Below are 18,407 nucleotides of genomic sequence, written 5' to 3'. Positions count from 1 at the left end.
GTTTCCCAGACCCAGGAATTTTGCAAAACCATTATCTTGAATCACTGAACAGTTGAAAATTCATGAGTGGTTTCTACGCTCTGGCCTTGGGAAGACTTTTTAGTGGACAAGCTGCCTTCTGGATGCCATATATTTATTCCTTAGGATTAAACTATGATACATCAACCACTATGACCCCCAACCACATCCTAGTGAACTAAAGATACCGTATCACTTAGTTGCATTAACAATTATGCAAATATTCAACTCCTATTGGTTAATAATTTTCTACTTTTCTGTAATACTAACTGGAGCCTTTGGGCATTTGGATCACCATCTCTACTAACTACTTATCTAGAAAGTGGATTTTCAGTCTCCCAGACCTGTGGACTTAATAAGTCATAGTACAGAATTTGTACTTGATCTCGCATTCAGTGAAGAGTCATTGAAATGATTTGATCAAGGAAGATATAATCAAGTTTGTTTCTCTGGCTACAATGGGGGCAGTAGATTGGAAGGATGTAAGGCTAGAAACAGGAAGCTCAGTTAGTGAGCTGATAAGCTGGAGATGCTGGTGGCCTGAACTAAGATGGATGGGGACAAGGAGAAAGAAGGCTCAGCAGTCTGGTCTGGGAGATTGGATGTCGCCAAGGAGGTGGGAGACTGGAGAGTTGAGGGTGATGGTGGTTTCCGGCTGGTACAACTTAGGGGAAAGGGTGCCATCTACTGAGGATGGAGCAGAGAAGAAAGAGTAGGTTTTGTGAGAGATGAGTTCAGTTTGGTGATGTTAAGGATGAGACGGTTTGGAAACATCAGGAAAGATGTCTGGTAATAGTTGAATGTACAGAACCAGAGCTCAGGAGCCAGAGATGGACCAGGATGGAGATTTGACAGTCATCAAGGCAAAGAAAGAAACTGAAGCCATAGAAATGGGTAAGCTTCCTCGATGTCTTTCTTCCCTGTTTGACTATCAGACAGTTCTCAGTTGAGACTGCAGAAGGCTTGGCTAGGTTTGGAAAGAGTGAGGTTGTCCCCTGTCAGCAAAACTGAGATTTCTCAGTATCACATTTATACTGAAAGACGGAAGCATGGTCAATTCTGCTTTTCAAAGATGTCTGTAATCAAAACAGTGCCATACTCTACTGCCTTTTAAAACTAAAGAGAAAATTTTTCCAGTCCCTTTTGCATTTTAAAATTGGTTTGCCCAGCTATATTTAGAAGCCATGTTATGGCTTCCAAAAAGACACTTTTTATTTTGAAAACAAGCTATTGAGATGCCTACGCATATACATTGTTAGTTTGAACACCACCTGTTTTTGATGCAGGTGAGTGAAGCACTCAGCTGGTCTGGTCCCGCTTGAGTCTAGGACTGCGGAGAGGTAAGCAGGGTCCACAGACAACCTCCGTCCCTGGCTTAACCTGAGCAGGGCGGGGGTGTGCCAGTGCTGGGAGTGGAGATCACAGTATCATTCCTGTTCTGCCTGAAACAGGGAGAGACGATATTCCTGGAGGATGATCATAGCATCAGGGGACATGCCTCTGGGTGACCCAGTGAGAGGACCAGGGATGTCATTTCCAAGTAGAGAATTATCCAGAGAACTCGGATTTGGCATCTTTACAGGCAGTCCAGAACCAAAAGTCCATCTGCCTCCTCACCTGTTTACCTCTTACCATATAAGCACCGGCCGACTCACTCATGTCCTTGCCGGCAAGAACCTGGAATGAAACCGGCCTTAGCCTTTAAGCGGACCGTGCAGGGACATCCTTCTGAGAATCTCCCGTGCTGCCCCCCTGGGTGACCGATTTTGATTGTTTGTGTCACTGCTTCGGATTTGTGGGGTTTGGCCTTGGATTCCCATCCCACAAAAAGGAGAGGCTGCTGATGACGATCTCATCTTAATTACAGGCTTCGGCCTTTCTTGCAAGACCCTATCAAATGTCTTTATAAGCACTGGAAGTCATAATTTCAGGTAGTACCTGTGACTTAGCTGTATAAAATTATTTGTAGAATGGTTTTGTTTTTATGTAAATACAAGCGTCTCGAAGGTCGGCAAGATAAAGTGTTGGAATGTGAGGTAAGACAGCCCCTCTTGTTCCATGTTTCCAGCTCTAAGTACTTGAAGCAGGAATTTTATTCAAAATGCCATTTTCTGCTATCAACAAATGTCACCTGCTGAGGCAGTACTAAGAATCATGTTCATCACTGAGGGAGATGTAAGTGAGGGCTAAGAAGTGCTGTGTGTCTTTGGAGAGACTAGAACCGCAGGATGGACTGAGTCATCCATGCAGCAGTGTTTACTGTGGCTCCACAATATGCCGTAAACTACCATAGGTGTGAGGATACAGCGGTGACATGGAAAGACAGAAACTTCTGCCCCTCAGGAAGTTTATAGTCAAGAAAAAGGGAGGGTAAGAAATAAGTATATAAGGTGGTGATGAGTACTACAGAGAAAAGTGCTAAGGTCCAATGCTTAGGGGGAATGGGGAGAAAACGAGATAGACCGCCAGGCAGGAAGGGTTCATGGGTGAGCTGGATTTTGAACACAGCTTTGAAGATCGACAATCGGAATGGATTCCAGTTGGAAAGGATACGGGGGAGAGGCTCAGTCACTGAGAAAGGAGCAGGAGAACGAAGGCAAGAACCACGTGAGCTGAGGCCATAGTCACCTTGGTGGATTAACAGAGTTATGGCGAACAGTCTACCATGGCAAGAAGAAAGCCTTGGTGTTGGAAATCCACCACCATTTCAATTTCATGGGCACTTATTGGAAATCCTCACAGAACGTAAACTCCAAGAACAGGAACCGTCCTCATTTTCCTGACCATTCTATGTCCAGTATCTACAACAGCGCCTACCTCACTGAGGGTACTAAGCAAATCATTTTGTTGAATGAATGAGTAGTGGGAGAGGAGGTTGTGTAAGGCTGGGGACACCGCATGATGAAGGGCCTGGAATGACAGGTGATAAGCTTGAATTTGATCTTAGCAGCAGCATAAAGATAATTCACAGCGCACATCCTGACAGATCTCACCATTATGAGGTTCCCTTAACTGTGTTACTGAGCCCCTTGAAAAGCCTCCCTCCCTTCTAGTTATTTCTGAAAATTTTGCCTCATGGCTTCCATCACTTTCTTCTCTGTCTCTGCCATCCCCTTGGAGATTACCAGATGATCAGTGTCAGAGCCTCTCAGGCCCTAGATGTGCATGTGTGCAGCCCCCATATGAGCAAGGGGCACAGGAGCCTAGAGCCACCAGCAGCCTGAGTGTGCTGTGCCCCGTGCAGAAGAGCAAAAGCCCTCCCCACTCAGCATAACTCGTCAATGGGCCTGGGGGTTGCATGAGCTCCTTCGCAGGTGTGGCTCATGACCACAGCCCTTGGATGTCTCCTCTCCGCCCCTCTTCCCCTCCAGCTTAGACACAAATCGCCAGGAAGGACATTACGATGTCCTCATCAAAACCTAACCCCAAACCTTGGGTGCCCTCCCTTCCAGTCTGCCCCTTTCCCTTCTGGCCATCCCCCACAGGGCTCCTTAACCATCCCGCCTGACATGGGCCTGATGCTCACTTTTGACTGTTTCAGTTTTCCTAGAGGTGAATGTTTTTATAGGGGGCAAGGGGTGGTAACCATGACCTGGTGGAAACCTTTCATCTCACAGAAGTAGAAACTGAGGCTCAGGAGGGGCAAGTGACTCACCCAGCTTTAAACGACGATCCATGCCTTCTTGGTGCCTGGTCCTGAACTCCCTAGGTTTCTGAGTGGGAAAGTGGCACCATCCTCACAAGGCTGCAGGGTGACGAGTCGGGCACTCTTGGCTCAGCACTGAGCGAGGCTGGAAGCGAAGAGATCCTCCATGCTCTGCTGCCACAATGCAGGGGAACGGGGATGGCTGTGGAGGGGAAAGGCAAGGCTTAAAAAGGAGTTTGGAAGGAAAACATCAGGAAGCTTGGTGACTGGCTGGAATAGAAGAGACAAAGAGGAGGAGGAGTCAAATAGGCATACTCCTTTCCAGGACTGAGCCAGCCCCTGGGCTTGCCCTACAGGGGGAACGACAGCTGCCCCCCCGCCCCTCCGAGCTTATTGCACACTCTGGAGCACAGTCGATCAAAGAAAACATAGAAAACAAGAAAACTTGCAGGGGGGCAGCAGGTGGGTGAAATGGGCAAAGGCGTCAAAAGGTACACACTTGCAGTTATTAAACAAATAAGTCACAGGATATAATGTACATCTTGGGGATCATGGGGACTACAGTTAATAACACTGTATTGCATACTTAAAAGGCGCTAAGAGAGTAAATCTGAAAAGTCCTCATCACATGAAAAACATTTTCAAAAGCTTGCAAACCAGGATATGTGCCACAAAAGAAAGAAGCAACCCGCTAGCTTGAGGACTACTCTTCTTTAGACCAGGTGGCTGGAGAAAGTTCTTGGGTGGAGATGATAAGGTGTTTCAAATGGTAGACTCATGAAACAGTGATGACCTTGATGAAAGTGGCAACATTTGGAAAACGGGCTGATTTATGAAAGGAGAGCGCTTTTAAGGAGACAACCTACAAAAGAACATGAGCGCTTAATTGCTAGCGTTTTCCCCGATCAAGTTATTGTTTGTTACGTAAAGGGGGGGCGGGCATCTTGCTGTCTTTTGAAAGTGTTTGAATTATTGATTATTGCAAAAGGAAACACACTACACGGGATGCTCTTGAGGGAACTGTGCAGCAGGTCTAGCCCAGCTGGGCACGAGTTCTTCCCCGGGTTATCACGAGCACTGGGGCTGAATACGTGTGTTCCGGGAGACCCTCTGAAAGGAGGAATACTGGTTGGGGCTTTGATAGCTGGTGAGAGAAACCCTTCATAGAGCTTTGCTTTTAGCAGCCTGGACTCTTCCAGAGTAAAATCCCTAATTCTGCAGAGCCACACTCAGCCACCCAGAAGGGTCCCATTAAAGAGTGTCTCCCACTTGCAGAACTGTGAGGTATGAAAGAATGTTCCCCCCAGGTGACTTCTTTCCTTGCCTGGGTTGGAAGAAGCAGTGGTTCTTGACACTAGAAAGCGTAGACCAGTAACCCCAGTCTCTGGGAAAAGGGAAAAGGGGCAGCACTCCCATCTGCACTGGGCAGTCCCCAGAGCACCCAGGGTTTGTTCTGTTCAGTGCTGTGTACCCAGCACATAATGTGCATCTTTACCCATACTGCACCCTCGCACACAGCCTTCCTCCCCTTGACCGCTAGCCCAACTTCCTGCCAGAAAGTTCAGAAGAGACTCAACATATTAACTCTCTGAAAGGAGCAACCACATTACTTCCCTAACAGGCACAAGACCAGAATTACACTATTTCAAGCCTCAGTTAAATAGAAGAAAAGAAGAGCAGGTCCTTCTAAAGACGTGTGGACCTAACATCCCCTTGCCCCGTTTGTAAGCTTGATGCAGTCATCAGGATAAATGGGCTCAGTGAGCTGTGCCGGCTGGAGGTACGGCTTGTTCTCAGGATCTGGGAGCCAGGCTTAGCCAAGTTCTGTGTCCCCAAGACCACGGTGGGAAGCCGATGGAAGCTGGAGTCCTCTTCTCAGGAAAATGAATCTCTGTGCGTACGTGGACTTGTATTTCATTTCATGGGAAGTCTATCCATGAATGTTCAGTTGAGAGCCTAGGGTTCTAGCTTGTGGTCCATCTGGCCAGCATTCTTTGATATTCCTGACCATGATTCTAGGTGGAGAACGTAGTCTCCTGTCTGGCTGAGAACCACCCAAGGGTGGTCCCTGGATGAGCCTCCGGAGGGCTCAGGGATGTCACTCAGACATGGCCAAATTGGCAGCCCAACACAGAGGCCTCTGGTAGACTCTGGGATGACAAGAAACTTGGTCCTGCACTTATCCTTCGATTCCGACAGCTCTTCTCTGGGGTTTTGTTAAGTGGGGCAGAGTTTTCTTTCGGGCAAGAAGATGCCACTGATCTGGCCTGAATGTTGCTTGTCACTGGAACTCCTTGGCCTGGGGCCCTGGCTGCCTCTTTGTGCAACAGCTCGCGTCTCTCCTCTGTTCACCGGTTGCATACTAGTCACAGACCAGTACCACATGCACAGAGAGACCACGGGTTGGATGGGGAGAAACAATTAAGGGTCATTTGCTCCCAGTGTCACATAACATTAGCTTCTCCTTTGGAGTCCACATTCTTTTAATTAGAGTCATTTAAGCTCCAATTTTCAGAATGTGATACCCTGCAGATGGGTCATTCCAAGATCATCACCCATTGTGCTTTTTTCCAGGGTCTGAACACTACATTATGACTTTTTAAATGCTGTCGTTATTGATGGTGCTGCTCTCCTCCCCTTTGTTTCTCATGATCCCTGAAAAAACCTGTCATTGTCCTATGACAACAGCTGCACAGAACTGCCATGAACACTTCCTGGGCCATGGCGGTGTTGCTAAATGGAACCCAAGATCAGGAGTGGAAATGGGTGAAACTACGCGGAGTCTGGGTCTAGGCCTGGCTGAACCACCAATGAGTCAGGTGATTCTGTGGAAACCATTCCCCTCCCGGGCCTCACTGTCTTCATCTATAAGGAAGGATGTCGGTGCTGGCTAGGTGCTAAGTTTCTGCCTGCCACTCTCCACGTTCTGGCATTCTGTGACTCCGGCTAATTCGAGCTTATCATAACCCGGTCTCTCCCAAAGTTGTCATTAAGATGAGAAGTTTGCAGGTGGGTGAAATGAAGCATAGAAGCTGGAAGACTAGAACCAAGAACACTGACTCCTAGGCTTCTGCTTCCATACCAAGTCACCCTGATTCTGAGAGAGCTGAACTCAAGAAGAACCTTCTCATGACCAGTGCTGGGTTGGAATTTGAGAACTCCATTTGGATCCTCACTGCTTTTTAGAGTGAACTGAAGCACTGGGGGAGAAAACTCACTTAGGAGACCAACAGTGGCAGAAAAACTGGTTTTCTCGTGTGTTGGGGGCATTGAGAGAAAACATTGCTGTCACTTGGTAGCTAAAATGTGACTCTAGGTGGCCAAGCCTTCACTTGAGTGGCTCCCAGTGGCCCCCATCATAAGCCTACAGATGAGCCCTGGGTCAGAAATGAAAGGTCACATGTTCCCAATGGAGAGGACATTGAGTGACGAGACATAGGTAGCATCGTTTCAAGCCATCAGTTCGAATTTCCCCTTGAAATGTAGAGGCCTCAACAGTGGAGGTGAGGGTTCTGAATCTCCAAGGGTGAAGGCGTGGATGGTGTTCAAGGGTAAACTCGCGCTGTACCCACCTCGTCTGGCCAAATTTTAGTTCACCAAGATGTTTGGAGGGTCCCGAAAAGAAAAGAGCCAGAAATTCTGCAGTAGACCAAGTGGTAGAAGGAAATTCAGTGAAGAGATGAGTCCCTAGGGGCTTGGGGATTTTCCAAAGCTCAAGAATTTAACCAGGCAGATTCACAGGCAAGGGATGACATGACCTGCAGGCTGAGGGGTTCAGAGAATTAAGCTGGGAGCAGTTTGCTCCTTTTGAAGCAGAGTCTGGGCAGGGGGCAGGAGGTGTGGAACAGTACAGCCAGCCTACACTGACAAGAGAAATGGGAGCCCCTATGCTCCTGAGGGTCATTCAAAAGTCTGGCTCTTCCTATGAAACAATGATGAGAACAACGATAGCGTTTGATACCAGATAAGGCAGCAAGGAAGAAAAGGTAGTGAAACACCATCACAGAGAAAACCCTCTAGTTTTGAACAGAAACTGGGCAGAAAAAGCGGAAGAAGAGAAAAATAAAACAAAAAGAAGGAAGGCACCAGCAGGAAGAGAAATCAGGGCTACAGCTGTCAGGCAAAGAAAGCCAGGCCATGTCTTCAGGAAGCAGAGTCATGGAGAGGTCAGGGGTCGGTTGCTCACTCAACAGTAACTGGGGGGAGCCTCTGAGATGCCAGCATCGTGCTGGCTTCTAGAACTCCGCCAGCGAGCAACACTGACGTGGTGCAGGCTCAGAGGGGGTTTACGGCCTAGTAACTGGGTCAGAGGCACCATCCTGCAACCGGCGGGTTCCACCCTGGGGCTCCATGCCATGGTGGGTGGAAAGCAGGGAGAAGCATGACTCAGTAGCCTTCCCATTCTAAAAAGCGTCATCGTCATCAAGAAGAAAGGGATCTGAGAAGAAATTGAGGCTGGGGATAGAAATAGTGGGGATCGCCAAGAAGACGGTGCCTGAGTGAGAAGGTTTGGACAGAGAAGCAGATGGAGGGATGAGGGAACCCTGCTGGGGACCAGACAGCAGCAACTCTTTTCCAGCTCAATCTCCCTGTCCTAGGGGAGTAAAAATGAAAGGCGGAAAGAGATCGAAGGATGTGAATAAGGAGGGAAACAGCCCTTGCTGGCTTTTCTCACCTTTTTGGAAAGTTCCTGAAGGACGGCGGACAGTTATGAGTGCCTCTGCTCATACCTACGAGCAGCTGCTGAAGGAGAACTTCCCCCCCACCCAAGGGAGAAGGAACACACCAGTAGGAGAAATGAATCCCACGACCGGCCCCTGTGGGATTGTCAGATTGGGAATGGGCAGATCGTGCTAGGTTTCGACACATCTAGGTGCTGTCACACGCTTAATGGGATAAATTAAAAGGGGGTCATCGATGAAGGCCTGTGGTCCAGAAGAATCTCTCGATTAGTCTGAAAAGCCAACATCTAGAGATTTGCTTGCATTACCCAAGACAATATCCCTGGAACATTAAAGCTGGAGATCATCTGACATTCCAATCTTGGTGTAAATTCATTTTAACCATCTCCCTGTCTCACCCAATACCCTAGCTGCAGGGAGGAGATGGTGTTTTGAGCACATAGACTGGGAAACCCGTATTTACCTCTTAAACTATGGACACAGCAGGAAGGCCAGTGTATAGAGAACCCTAGAGCCCGGCTCTGGGTCAGCCAGACCTGGAATTCGAGGGGGCTCAAGGGAAGGAAGAGAATTCTTGAGATTCATGAATGCAAAACTGGGCTCTGTGAGGACAGTGTCCTTGAAGAGATTGTGGGAAATTCCAGGGTTCCCAAATCACTTTATTAGCACTCGCATTCATAATTCATACTTCATATATATATATATATATATGTATTTTTTTTTTTTTTTTGCAATCCCCTGCCTACCTGATGTACAGAATGGTGAGCTCCCCAGACAGGGTATGCCAGGCTCATATTCTCATTAAGCCCAGGCCAAGGCGTGCCTTTGTGAAGCAGGTTCCCTTAATCTTGTAGCTGTCACTATTAGAAAGAAATAGTGGACAATATATAGGTGTCATAATGTAAGATGATTTTTTTTCTAGAACTGACCATATTCACACTAAACCACCAGTCATGTTGGCATTGGCCACTTTCTCCACCTCTCAAATGAAGTTTGAAAAAGCATCTTTCCAATTTCTCTTCCACCAACTGTGCACTTCATCACTCCCCATACACCATCTTCCTTCTCAAGAGATGTGTTATTCCAGTATATTTTGATATTCCATGACGAAACATAGATCCTAAAGTCCAACTGGCCAATTTCACATCCAAGCTCTACCAGTAATTAGTTATCTGCCTGAGTGACCTGAACTGAGTTATTCAACCCCATTAAACCACAGTTTCTTCCTTGTCTAAAGTAGGGATATTGATAAGAGTCCCATAATTCTTAATGTTACTAATGGTGATTAAATTGTATTTAAAGCATTTTACTGCAAACCAGGCACTCAATATGAGTAAGTTCCATTAACATTACAGGAAAACATTAAGTGGTTTGGAGTTAAAGAATAATACTTTCTCACGTAACAGCAATCATCTGTATGTGTGTGTGTGTTTCAGAGGCAATAAATGTTCCCATCCACCACCGTACCATTTTGTCTTCTTTGGTTCTATAATGTTTGAGTTCACGTTCACTTGTATTTGTCAAATACCCTGCTGAGTTTCAGGGCAGTGTTCACCAGAGTGGATCTTAAGCACACCCAGCAGTTTGTCATGACTCTGATGGGTCTGTCGAGCAGAGAGAAAAAGAAAGATGTGAAATCAAGACCTTAGGTTGATGCAAAAGAAAAAAGTGGTGCAGAGAATAAAGAACGCTGTGAGTTCTGTATGCCTTTATCCATCACCATGGCAGTGGGATTATCCCTCACTGTAGCGATCAAGTTTGTGACAACTTTTTAATCATTGTTTTTTTTTAAATTTGAAAACTCGGTAATTAAATAAGATAATCCCTAAGATTGTTCGTGCTTTAGGGTTCCATTGTTTTGTCATTCTGCTACCAAGATCTAGGTGACAGCTACTGTATAAGATGTAAAGAGGTCTGAAACTTGACTCCCCTCCCCCCCTCTGTAAATTAATGGATAAGACTTGAGCAGGTAAAGAGGATGGGAAAGAACATTTTAGACATCAAGACCCAACTTGAGAGGACCAAAAAATGATCCATGATGGGTCAAGTTGGTAGTGAGTCTGGTTAGAGTAAAAGTATTAATGCTAGAAAGCTAGCTTACATTGGGTACTGTGAAGGATCCTCAATGTCAAGTGCCGGACAAGCATTTGGCAGCCCTTGGCGCATGTTGAGCAGGGGAGTATACTAGAACATCAAAAGGCATCATCAACAATAATCGTCATCATTTCGGCATAATAGAAAATCGCTGGCTGAAAGTTGGCAAGGCCAATACTTTGTGAATTTTGGATTCTCATTAAAAAATACAATTCCCATGTTCGGGAGAGAAGGGATTCGTAATAACTTAGGCTGTGTCTATGTAACCCCACATCAAAGAACAAAGGGAATATTTAGGTAACCCCATTTTAATATGGCTTATTTTAATGGATTCCAACTTGTTTCTATTTTTTTAATTTTTTTAAAGATTTTATTTTTATTTTTTTATTTGAGAGAGAGACAAAGATAGTGACAGAGAGCACAAGTGAGACGAGTGAGCATGAGCGGGGAGGAGAGGGAGAAGCAGGCTCCCCGCCGAGCAGGGAGCCTGATGCGGGGCTCGATCCCAGGACCCCCGGATCATGACCTGAGCTGAAGGCAAACGCTTAACTGACAGGCACTCCCCAACTTGTTTTTAAATGCAGTCAAAACAATTCGCATATGTGGACTCAGCCTAAATTTCATTTTTTTATTACTTAAAGCTTCATCGCAGCCATCAAGCGATGTTGATGAGAACTGGTACAAACCCACCCAGTGGGTCTGGCTCCCATAATAGATATTGCACATATGAACCAGGTGAGAACAGCCTCGGAGGATATTACACGTAGGGGCTAGCCAGTCAGATGTGAGAAACGCAGACGCATTCGGAATCACATGAAACATTTGAGAGACGTACAAATAAGTGTGTTGGTTTGTTTGCTTGTTTTCCTAGCCAGTTGGCCTGTTGGCTTGCAAATAATATGTACAAATCTGTGTTTTCTTCCAGGGTCTTTCTTCCCTGATTTCAAGCCCTCAGAAACAGTTTTTAAAATAGCATTTTGGCTCGGATACCTAAACAGCTGCATCAACCCCATTATATACCCGTGCTCCAGTCAAGAGTTTAAAAAGGCCTTCCAGAATGTCTTGAGAATCCAGTGTCTCCGCAGAAAGCAGTCTAAACATACCCCAGGCTATACCCTGCACCCTCCCAGCCACGCCGTGGAGGGGCAGCACAAGGACCTGGTGCGCATCCCAGTGGGATCAGGAGAGACCTTCTATAAGATCTCCAAGACGGATGGGGTCTGTGAATGGAAATTTTTCTCTTCAGTGCCCCGTGCATCTGCCAGGAGTACAGTGTCCAAAGACCAGTCAGCCTGCACCACAGCCCGGGTGAGAAGTAAAAGCTTTTTGCAGGTGTACTGCTGTGTGGGGCCCTCGACCCCCAGCCATGGAGAGACCCACCAAGTTCCAACCATTAAGATCCACACCATCTCCCTCAGTGAAAATGGGGAGGAAGTCTAGAGGACAGGAAAGATCAGAAGGAAGGGGGTTGGGGGGGAAAGAATGATCTTAGGCACCCACCCCACTTCCTACTTGGAAGGCCAGTTCACTCTTCCTGAATGACAAGACAAGACCCGGGGCCGGGGACCATCTGGGAATAGGGTGGGGGGAAGAGACCCGACTCTGGGGCAGTGGGTAGGGCTCAGGGAAGAAGGAGGATATCACGCAACCATCCGGCTGCAAATGATGATAAACAGCATTTCCTTGAGGCTAATGCTCTCGCAGTCATCCTCTGAGGCCGCTTTCCACGTCTGGCCCTTGCAACGAAAAACACCATGGGAAACAGAATGTCATACACAATCCAAAAGACTATAAATATAAGGTTATGATTTCATCATGAATATTTTGAGCACACACTCTAAGTTTGGAGCTATTTCTTGATGGAGTGAGGGGATTTTATTTTCAGGCTAAACTTACTGACAGCCACGTTGGATATTTACGAGGAGAGGGCCTGGAGAGGAAGAGCCTTAAGATGGTGGCCAGTATCCAGGCACATTATTTTTAGAGCACGTTTTAAACTCCACCATTTCTGACCATATCCAGTTTCTTAACTTGGGTGCAACTTGACAGTGAGATCTACCTTTTGCTGCCATTTCACCAGCTCCTGCTCCCGATTCCCTAAAGATGAGGGTGAGGGGCCCTCATGACGCGTCGGAACTCGTGGAGGCTCCTCTATGCTTGGGTCTAGACAGTCGGGGAAAAGATGGCTTTTCCTGATGGGAGACAGGAGGGGTGAGGGTCGTTTTTTTTTTTTTTCAACTTTCCTGCTGCAGAAAAAATTCCAGTAAGCGGTTCCAAGATCAAATGGAGGAAGGCTTCTTGTGAAACATATTTAAAGATCTAGGGTTTGGGGTGGGGTGGGGCGGGTGCTAATTTCATGCTAAGAGGCTGCAGACTTCGTGCACAGCTGTTTCGATGTGGCCTACAAAGGCTTTTCTTGGCAAATCGCTTACCTTTTCCAGAACACCAGTATGAAAATCCAGAGCTTATAGTATTTTGGAAGGCGCCTCCGGACTTCCATTTTTCCTCCGCGGCTTCGCCCACTGCCTAAGGAATGAGGTTCAAAGCCCTGAATGCACAGGTAGCATGGTGGAATGAGCCTTAGGATCCAGGTATATCCTTCCCGAACTTTGAGAGATACACATGCTTAGCTTGGGAGGATACCGACTGGTCACCAGAAAATCGTCTAAAGCCGGAATTTGCAAATAGTTTTCGACAGAAGCCCATTTATTCTGGTGAAAGATCCAGGAGCCCGTTCACTTCATCTATTCCCACTTTCTATGGGAACTTGGGGAACGCGCTGCTTTTGCTTTCTGTATACCAAATTCTGGCTAACCTTAATAACTCGGTATATGACTAAAGAGGAAGAGGATTATCGTATGTAAAGAATTAAAATATTTTTCACATCCCACAATAAGAATTTAAAATAAGATTTATGGTTTGGGCATAATTCCTGGCCAGAATCACTGATCGAAAACTGCTGACTGACCATTTCTGTTAGCCTCTTCCCCCTATTGGAGTAATTTCCTCTAAGAATTTCAAAGTTGATTATGGCCCCTATTTAGCCTTCACAGCCAAGGTAGGGGCCCATTATCTTTTCTTCTTCCCATGCAGCAAAATGAAAATTTCTTCAAGTGCTTCTTTAAGGCTATTATCTTTGCACACTGCCATGGGGGCGGGGAGGGGGTATGTTTGCATGTGGATTTGAGGCTGTTGTCAGTCGTGCTTGGCTATTGAATATTTTGCTTTTTCAGCCTTTTCTGGGGAATGTCTTCTTGCTGACCAGACAGGCGCCATGCCTTGTGCTTATGATTCTGGCTTCAGATATTGGCCGGATTTTTAGATTCTTCTGGTCTGTCCGCATGTCCCATAACAGCTCTACCAGATGTGAGTGTCCTATTATGGACGTAAGCATCAGGGAAGGACTCGAGTATGTGAACTGCGCTTGTCTTCTGCCTTGATAGGAAAGATAAGTTACATTGTCGAGAAGAGCTTCTTTCGGGATCTGAATTTTAAAAACCCCTTTTGTCAGGCTTCCCTTCACAGGAAGGGCATCCCCACGAAAAGAATGGTAATAGTTTTGCTTCCATAAAATATGGCTCCCTTTAAACTCATTCCCAGACAAATTTAAGTTTTAGATTTTAGAAAGCTAAGGATTACCAGAAAGCTAGCACCGAAGCCACTTCTAATCAAAATAAACAACTAGGAAATCGTTTGGTCATCAGATAAAACCATGTCAATTGTATTCATGTGAAACGGTCCATAAAGAATTATCTGCTACACTCTTCACCAACCCCAGTCCCTCCAGGGAGGCAAACTTTAACATTTATTTCCTTTCCCATAACGTTCTATTAGGTATAAATACACCAATTTTACAAGAAATTGATAATGTCACCCAAGACTTAGTCAAAGTGGGATAAACAATACTCGAGTTATTTTTTACCCATCCACAAAAATCTCTGTACCTTTTGAGCATGCCAAAAACTCTAAAATTGTCACAGTTAAACAAATGATTGTCATATTTATACTCACATGTTTACTGCTTCTATTTGGAGTTTGAAGAATTTACCCAGAGCAACAGTGGTCACAATGTTTTCTCTAATGTGTTATAAAAAGCAGTTGCTTTGAGACTATCGAAACTTCGCAAAAAAAATCAACTTGACGTTATGGGATAGGCCAAACTTGAGTTTCTTCTGCAGTTCGAACTGCATGCCTTCAGGGAGACCCTGAAGCTCTCTACTTGAACATTTCCCCAGGCTATTGCCAGGATTTCAGGAAAGCATTTTGCTTATCACTTTTCTTCCACTTGCCTTTACTCCTGTCTTGTCCAAGACCGTTCTGCTTGCCATCACTTTGTGGGTGCCAACATGAAGGCTTCAAACTCTCACTACTCACCTGGATTTGTCCAGCCATGGTGGACAAGTGATATTTGGCTAAATAAATATATTCGTAAGGTTTTCTTTTGTTAGGTTCTTCTGTGCACCAGGCATCGGCAGGACCTTTTATACCCCATTGGCTCTAAACCTCGTAGCAATTTCACCTTTCTATTTCAAAGGTAAAAATCTGATAGTTGGGAGTAATGAAGGACTCGCCTTAGGCCAGTGAGGAACCATGACTCAGTCCTGGATCTGCCTAACACTAAAGTCTACACGTTTTTCCCGTGCCTCTGCCTCCTAAATAGTTGGGGGGGGAGGGATGTTCCCCAGTTTGGATTGGGGATGCTGAGGATAGGAAGCCTTGCAGCATTTTAACATTTTGTTTCTCGGGGATCTGCCTTCCAATCAACCTCCATACATATGCTGCCAAACTCCAGCCTAGCCAAATCCCCAAAACAGATCAGAATCAGAAGGGTTTGGTGCCTACAAGTCTACCTTTCAGACTGCACCATTTTTTAGAGGATAATGACATGGAAAGTTATTCAGGTCTTGCAAGAAAGACAAATTCTATCAAACTGGGAGCAGATGGGCATATAAGAGAATGCAGAAGAGGCTGCATTGGCCTAGAATGTTAAAACCCAGTTGTGGATATGAAACACGTTGCATAGGATGTTAGAGTTACTGACTACCAATCAGAGTTAATTGGCACACTTTCAGGAAGTATATCCCTTTTTAAAATAAATAATAAATGCAACATCACTGTCCCCGGTACTCCAACATTATTTTTTTATTTGAGTTGGAGAGAGAGAGAGAGAAGGAATTATAGATATTTCCCCAGGAATTACACCAAGCCCAGATAGCATGTCAAACGTGAATTTCATGTGTGTCCCCGTAGGGGAATGGCTCACAATGCTGATCCCCAGGTAGCCAGAGACGTAGGCCATCTTGGGAAAGGAAGAACCAGTTGGCAGCCATGGCTGTGGATTAGCCGGCGTCCACTTGTTCTTGGATTCCTTTTTGCAAGTGAGAGCTTTATGCCCTGAGTATCTCGGATTGCCTCGGCCCCTCAAACTGAACCCATCATGCAGAACTTCTGGCCCCAGAGGTCCCATGGCCACCGCCTGGGAGCGAGAAGGTTTTAGGAACTTTTTGCTTGGGCAGGTAATGATTCGCTCTTTGATCACACCTACTTTATCCGAGCTTGACAAACATTCTCATTTGCTTCTGGGGTTGGTTCTGCACAGGTCCTCTTGCCAAAAGAGATGCTGCCTCTGCGTATGAGTACTTGTTGACTTAATTAAGGAAAGAGCTCTGCGCGTCAGCAAAGGGAGAAGGGAGCCCAAGCCCGTGGAAGGTAAACTCTGCAAGCAAAAATAGGGTGACCGAAAAGAAGGCAATGGTGACTAGTAGGAAGGCATCAGAGGGGTGCTCACTGTTGCTCTGATTTCTTTTTATGCTACTAGGACTTTTAACCCTGAAACCACCTGCACACAGCTCCGGTCCAGCCTGGTTGGAACACCATTGCCACCTGCTCCTTGTCTACCCACTGTGCCGGGGAGCAGGGCTCAGCCCAGGCTGCTGCGGGGTCCACCGTCTTCAAAAAACAATGACAACAGTGGCCTCCTGGCCCTCCAAAGTCCCCACAAGCTGAGTGAATGGAGATGACTCTGGGGGCCCGGGCTGGCAAAAGCAAATTAGGATTTCGGCAGAGGACACCAGGCCCCTTGCCCCTGTTCCCATCAGCATGGCCTCACTCGTGCCCCCCACCCCAGATCCAGATGTCATGGGGGCTGAGGATGGAGCTCATCTGCTCTGTGCAGGAAAATATTATTTCTTCTCTGCTACCGCAACATGGATTCCTGAGTCTCCCGGCTAGAAGGAAGGGTATGGCGGTGGGCAGGGGGCGGTGTTGAGGAGGAAGGAGAAGATTTACCCTGGACATCGCTCAAAGCAGGATGCGCGGTTTCCTAACACTTTGCTGCAACTGACAAGCAAGGAACTGCCCTGAAGCTGCTTGCTGTTTCATTTCCAAACACAAAATGATTGTTTTTCCCTGTGGCTCGGGAGTCTTTACAGCACTTTCCCTCTATATTCCAGTCAACAGAGCCACATTATAAGCTGGAAATGATTAGAGCTAAGCTATGAGAAATACAGACTTAATTAGGTGAGAAGAAAAATCTAAGAGCAAGTTCATACTGTATTTGTAGGAAAAAAAAAATAATGAAGGCGCCAACCTATTAAGAAGCCCAAGTAGGGGAGGTACCTTCAGATGCAATAGAAAAGAAGCTAAGACAGGATGTCCCAACATGAGCTTAGTATGTCCTCCCATTTGTGTAACACTTTGCACTTGGCCAAGTAATTTCGCCTATCTCAGGTCTTTCCTGTGAGGGACAAAGCTAAGGAAGGGTGTATTATCTATTCTTAATATCTGAAGAAACATAGAGACTTAAGGAGGATGCTTCAGATAGCCCCAAATCCAGCCTCTGACTCCGTTTTCCGTGACGCCCTCGGTATCCCCAGGGTCCACTGTGTTTCTCAAGACCGTGAATTTCCTATGTCACTCATTCATCTCTGATCCATATTTTCGGCTCCATTGGCACCTTCTCTGCTATTACATCCCTGCCGGAGGCTGGGCGATGCCAGATTGTTCAGAGTGCGTATTTGTCTATGCTTTTCTCATTGGCTAAAGGACTAGCAGATGTGATTCTGTTCTTTCTCCCTAGTTAGGCAGCACCAGACCTAAGGAAGCAAGCAGGGCAGGGGGCTCTTGGCTTGCTCAGCAGGGTGACGGGTAAGGCAAAGCCAGCAGGGATTAACACCTTAAGGACCTCAGGAATGCAAAGGTTGCAAAGGAAGTTTCAGTGAGCCTGAGGGTTGTTGTTATACCCCTTCATCATAGTGAGCAAGCTGCTCGCTTCCTCTCCTGCACCAGACACTGCATTGGGCACAAAAAATGCAAAGAGGCACAGACAGTCCCCAGCTCGTGAGCTGGGTGGGTACCAAGTTCATCTCTTGCAAGTCAAAAACGCGTTTTTCTAAGAAGCATTGTTACCGATGGGGGAGGGGAAGGGTGTTCCCAGACCAACTAAAAAAAATAAAAATCTATTTAATGTACACCTGGGGTTGGCAAATTTTTCTGTAAATGGCTAGATAGTAAATATTTGAGGCATTGTGGGCCATACGCTCTCTGTCACACATTCTTTTTTGGTTTTTGCTTTTTTTTGGACAGCCCGCTAAAAATGTAGAATCCATTCTTAGTTCACAAGCCATAGCAAAAAACAAAAAACAAAAACAAAACAACCCATGGGCCCTAATTTGCCATCCTTGATCTGTGCCATCTCTAGCTTATGGAATAGGAATAATAACAATGCTAAACAGTGGATTTGGGTGTTCAGCTTAAAAGCATCTTTTTTTTAAGTATGCCATTGACCCAGCTCCACTTGACCAAATTAATATTTCCAACCTGCATGATTTGTTAGATGAAGGGACAAGTTCATACTGCGGTGGGGGTGGGGGGCTGCTCCATATAACCCGCTCACCCAAAAGACATACTCTAGTACAACATTGTAACTTTCTACCCAGGCATCGGGACAAGAGGGAAGCACCCACCAC

At 46.1% G+C, this 18,407-nt stretch overlaps 1 protein-coding gene across 2 annotated transcripts in view; it reads left to right on the top strand.

The window, feature by feature from the left end:
* The window catches only part of ADRA1A (adrenoceptor alpha 1A), a 109,751-nt gene extending 92,703 nt beyond the window's left edge, over positions 1-17,048 (top strand). Inside the window, exons 2-3 of one of the 2 annotated variants that reach the window (XM_035022601.1) lie at positions 11,366-11,748; positions 16,259-17,048. In XM_035022601.1, the coding sequence (XP_034878492.1) occupies positions 11,366-11,748; positions 16,259-16,267 (392 nt within the window). In that variant the 3' untranslated portion in view covers positions 16,268-17,048. Of the gene's footprint in view, positions 1-11,365; positions 11,989-16,258 lie in introns of those variants that run through there. The other variant, XM_035022599.1, reaches the window with a different exon arrangement.
* Positions 17,049-18,407: the final 1,359 nt, after the last annotated feature.

The sequence above is a fragment of the Mirounga leonina genome, unplaced genomic scaffold (assembly GCF_011800145.1).
Source record: "Mirounga leonina isolate KUSES-001 unplaced genomic scaffold, KU_Mleo_1.0 Mir_176, whole genome shotgun sequence".
Taxonomy (NCBI): Eukaryota; Metazoa; Chordata; class Mammalia; order Carnivora; family Phocidae; genus Mirounga; species Mirounga leonina.
This window is presented reverse-complemented; position numbering and strand designations above follow the sequence as displayed.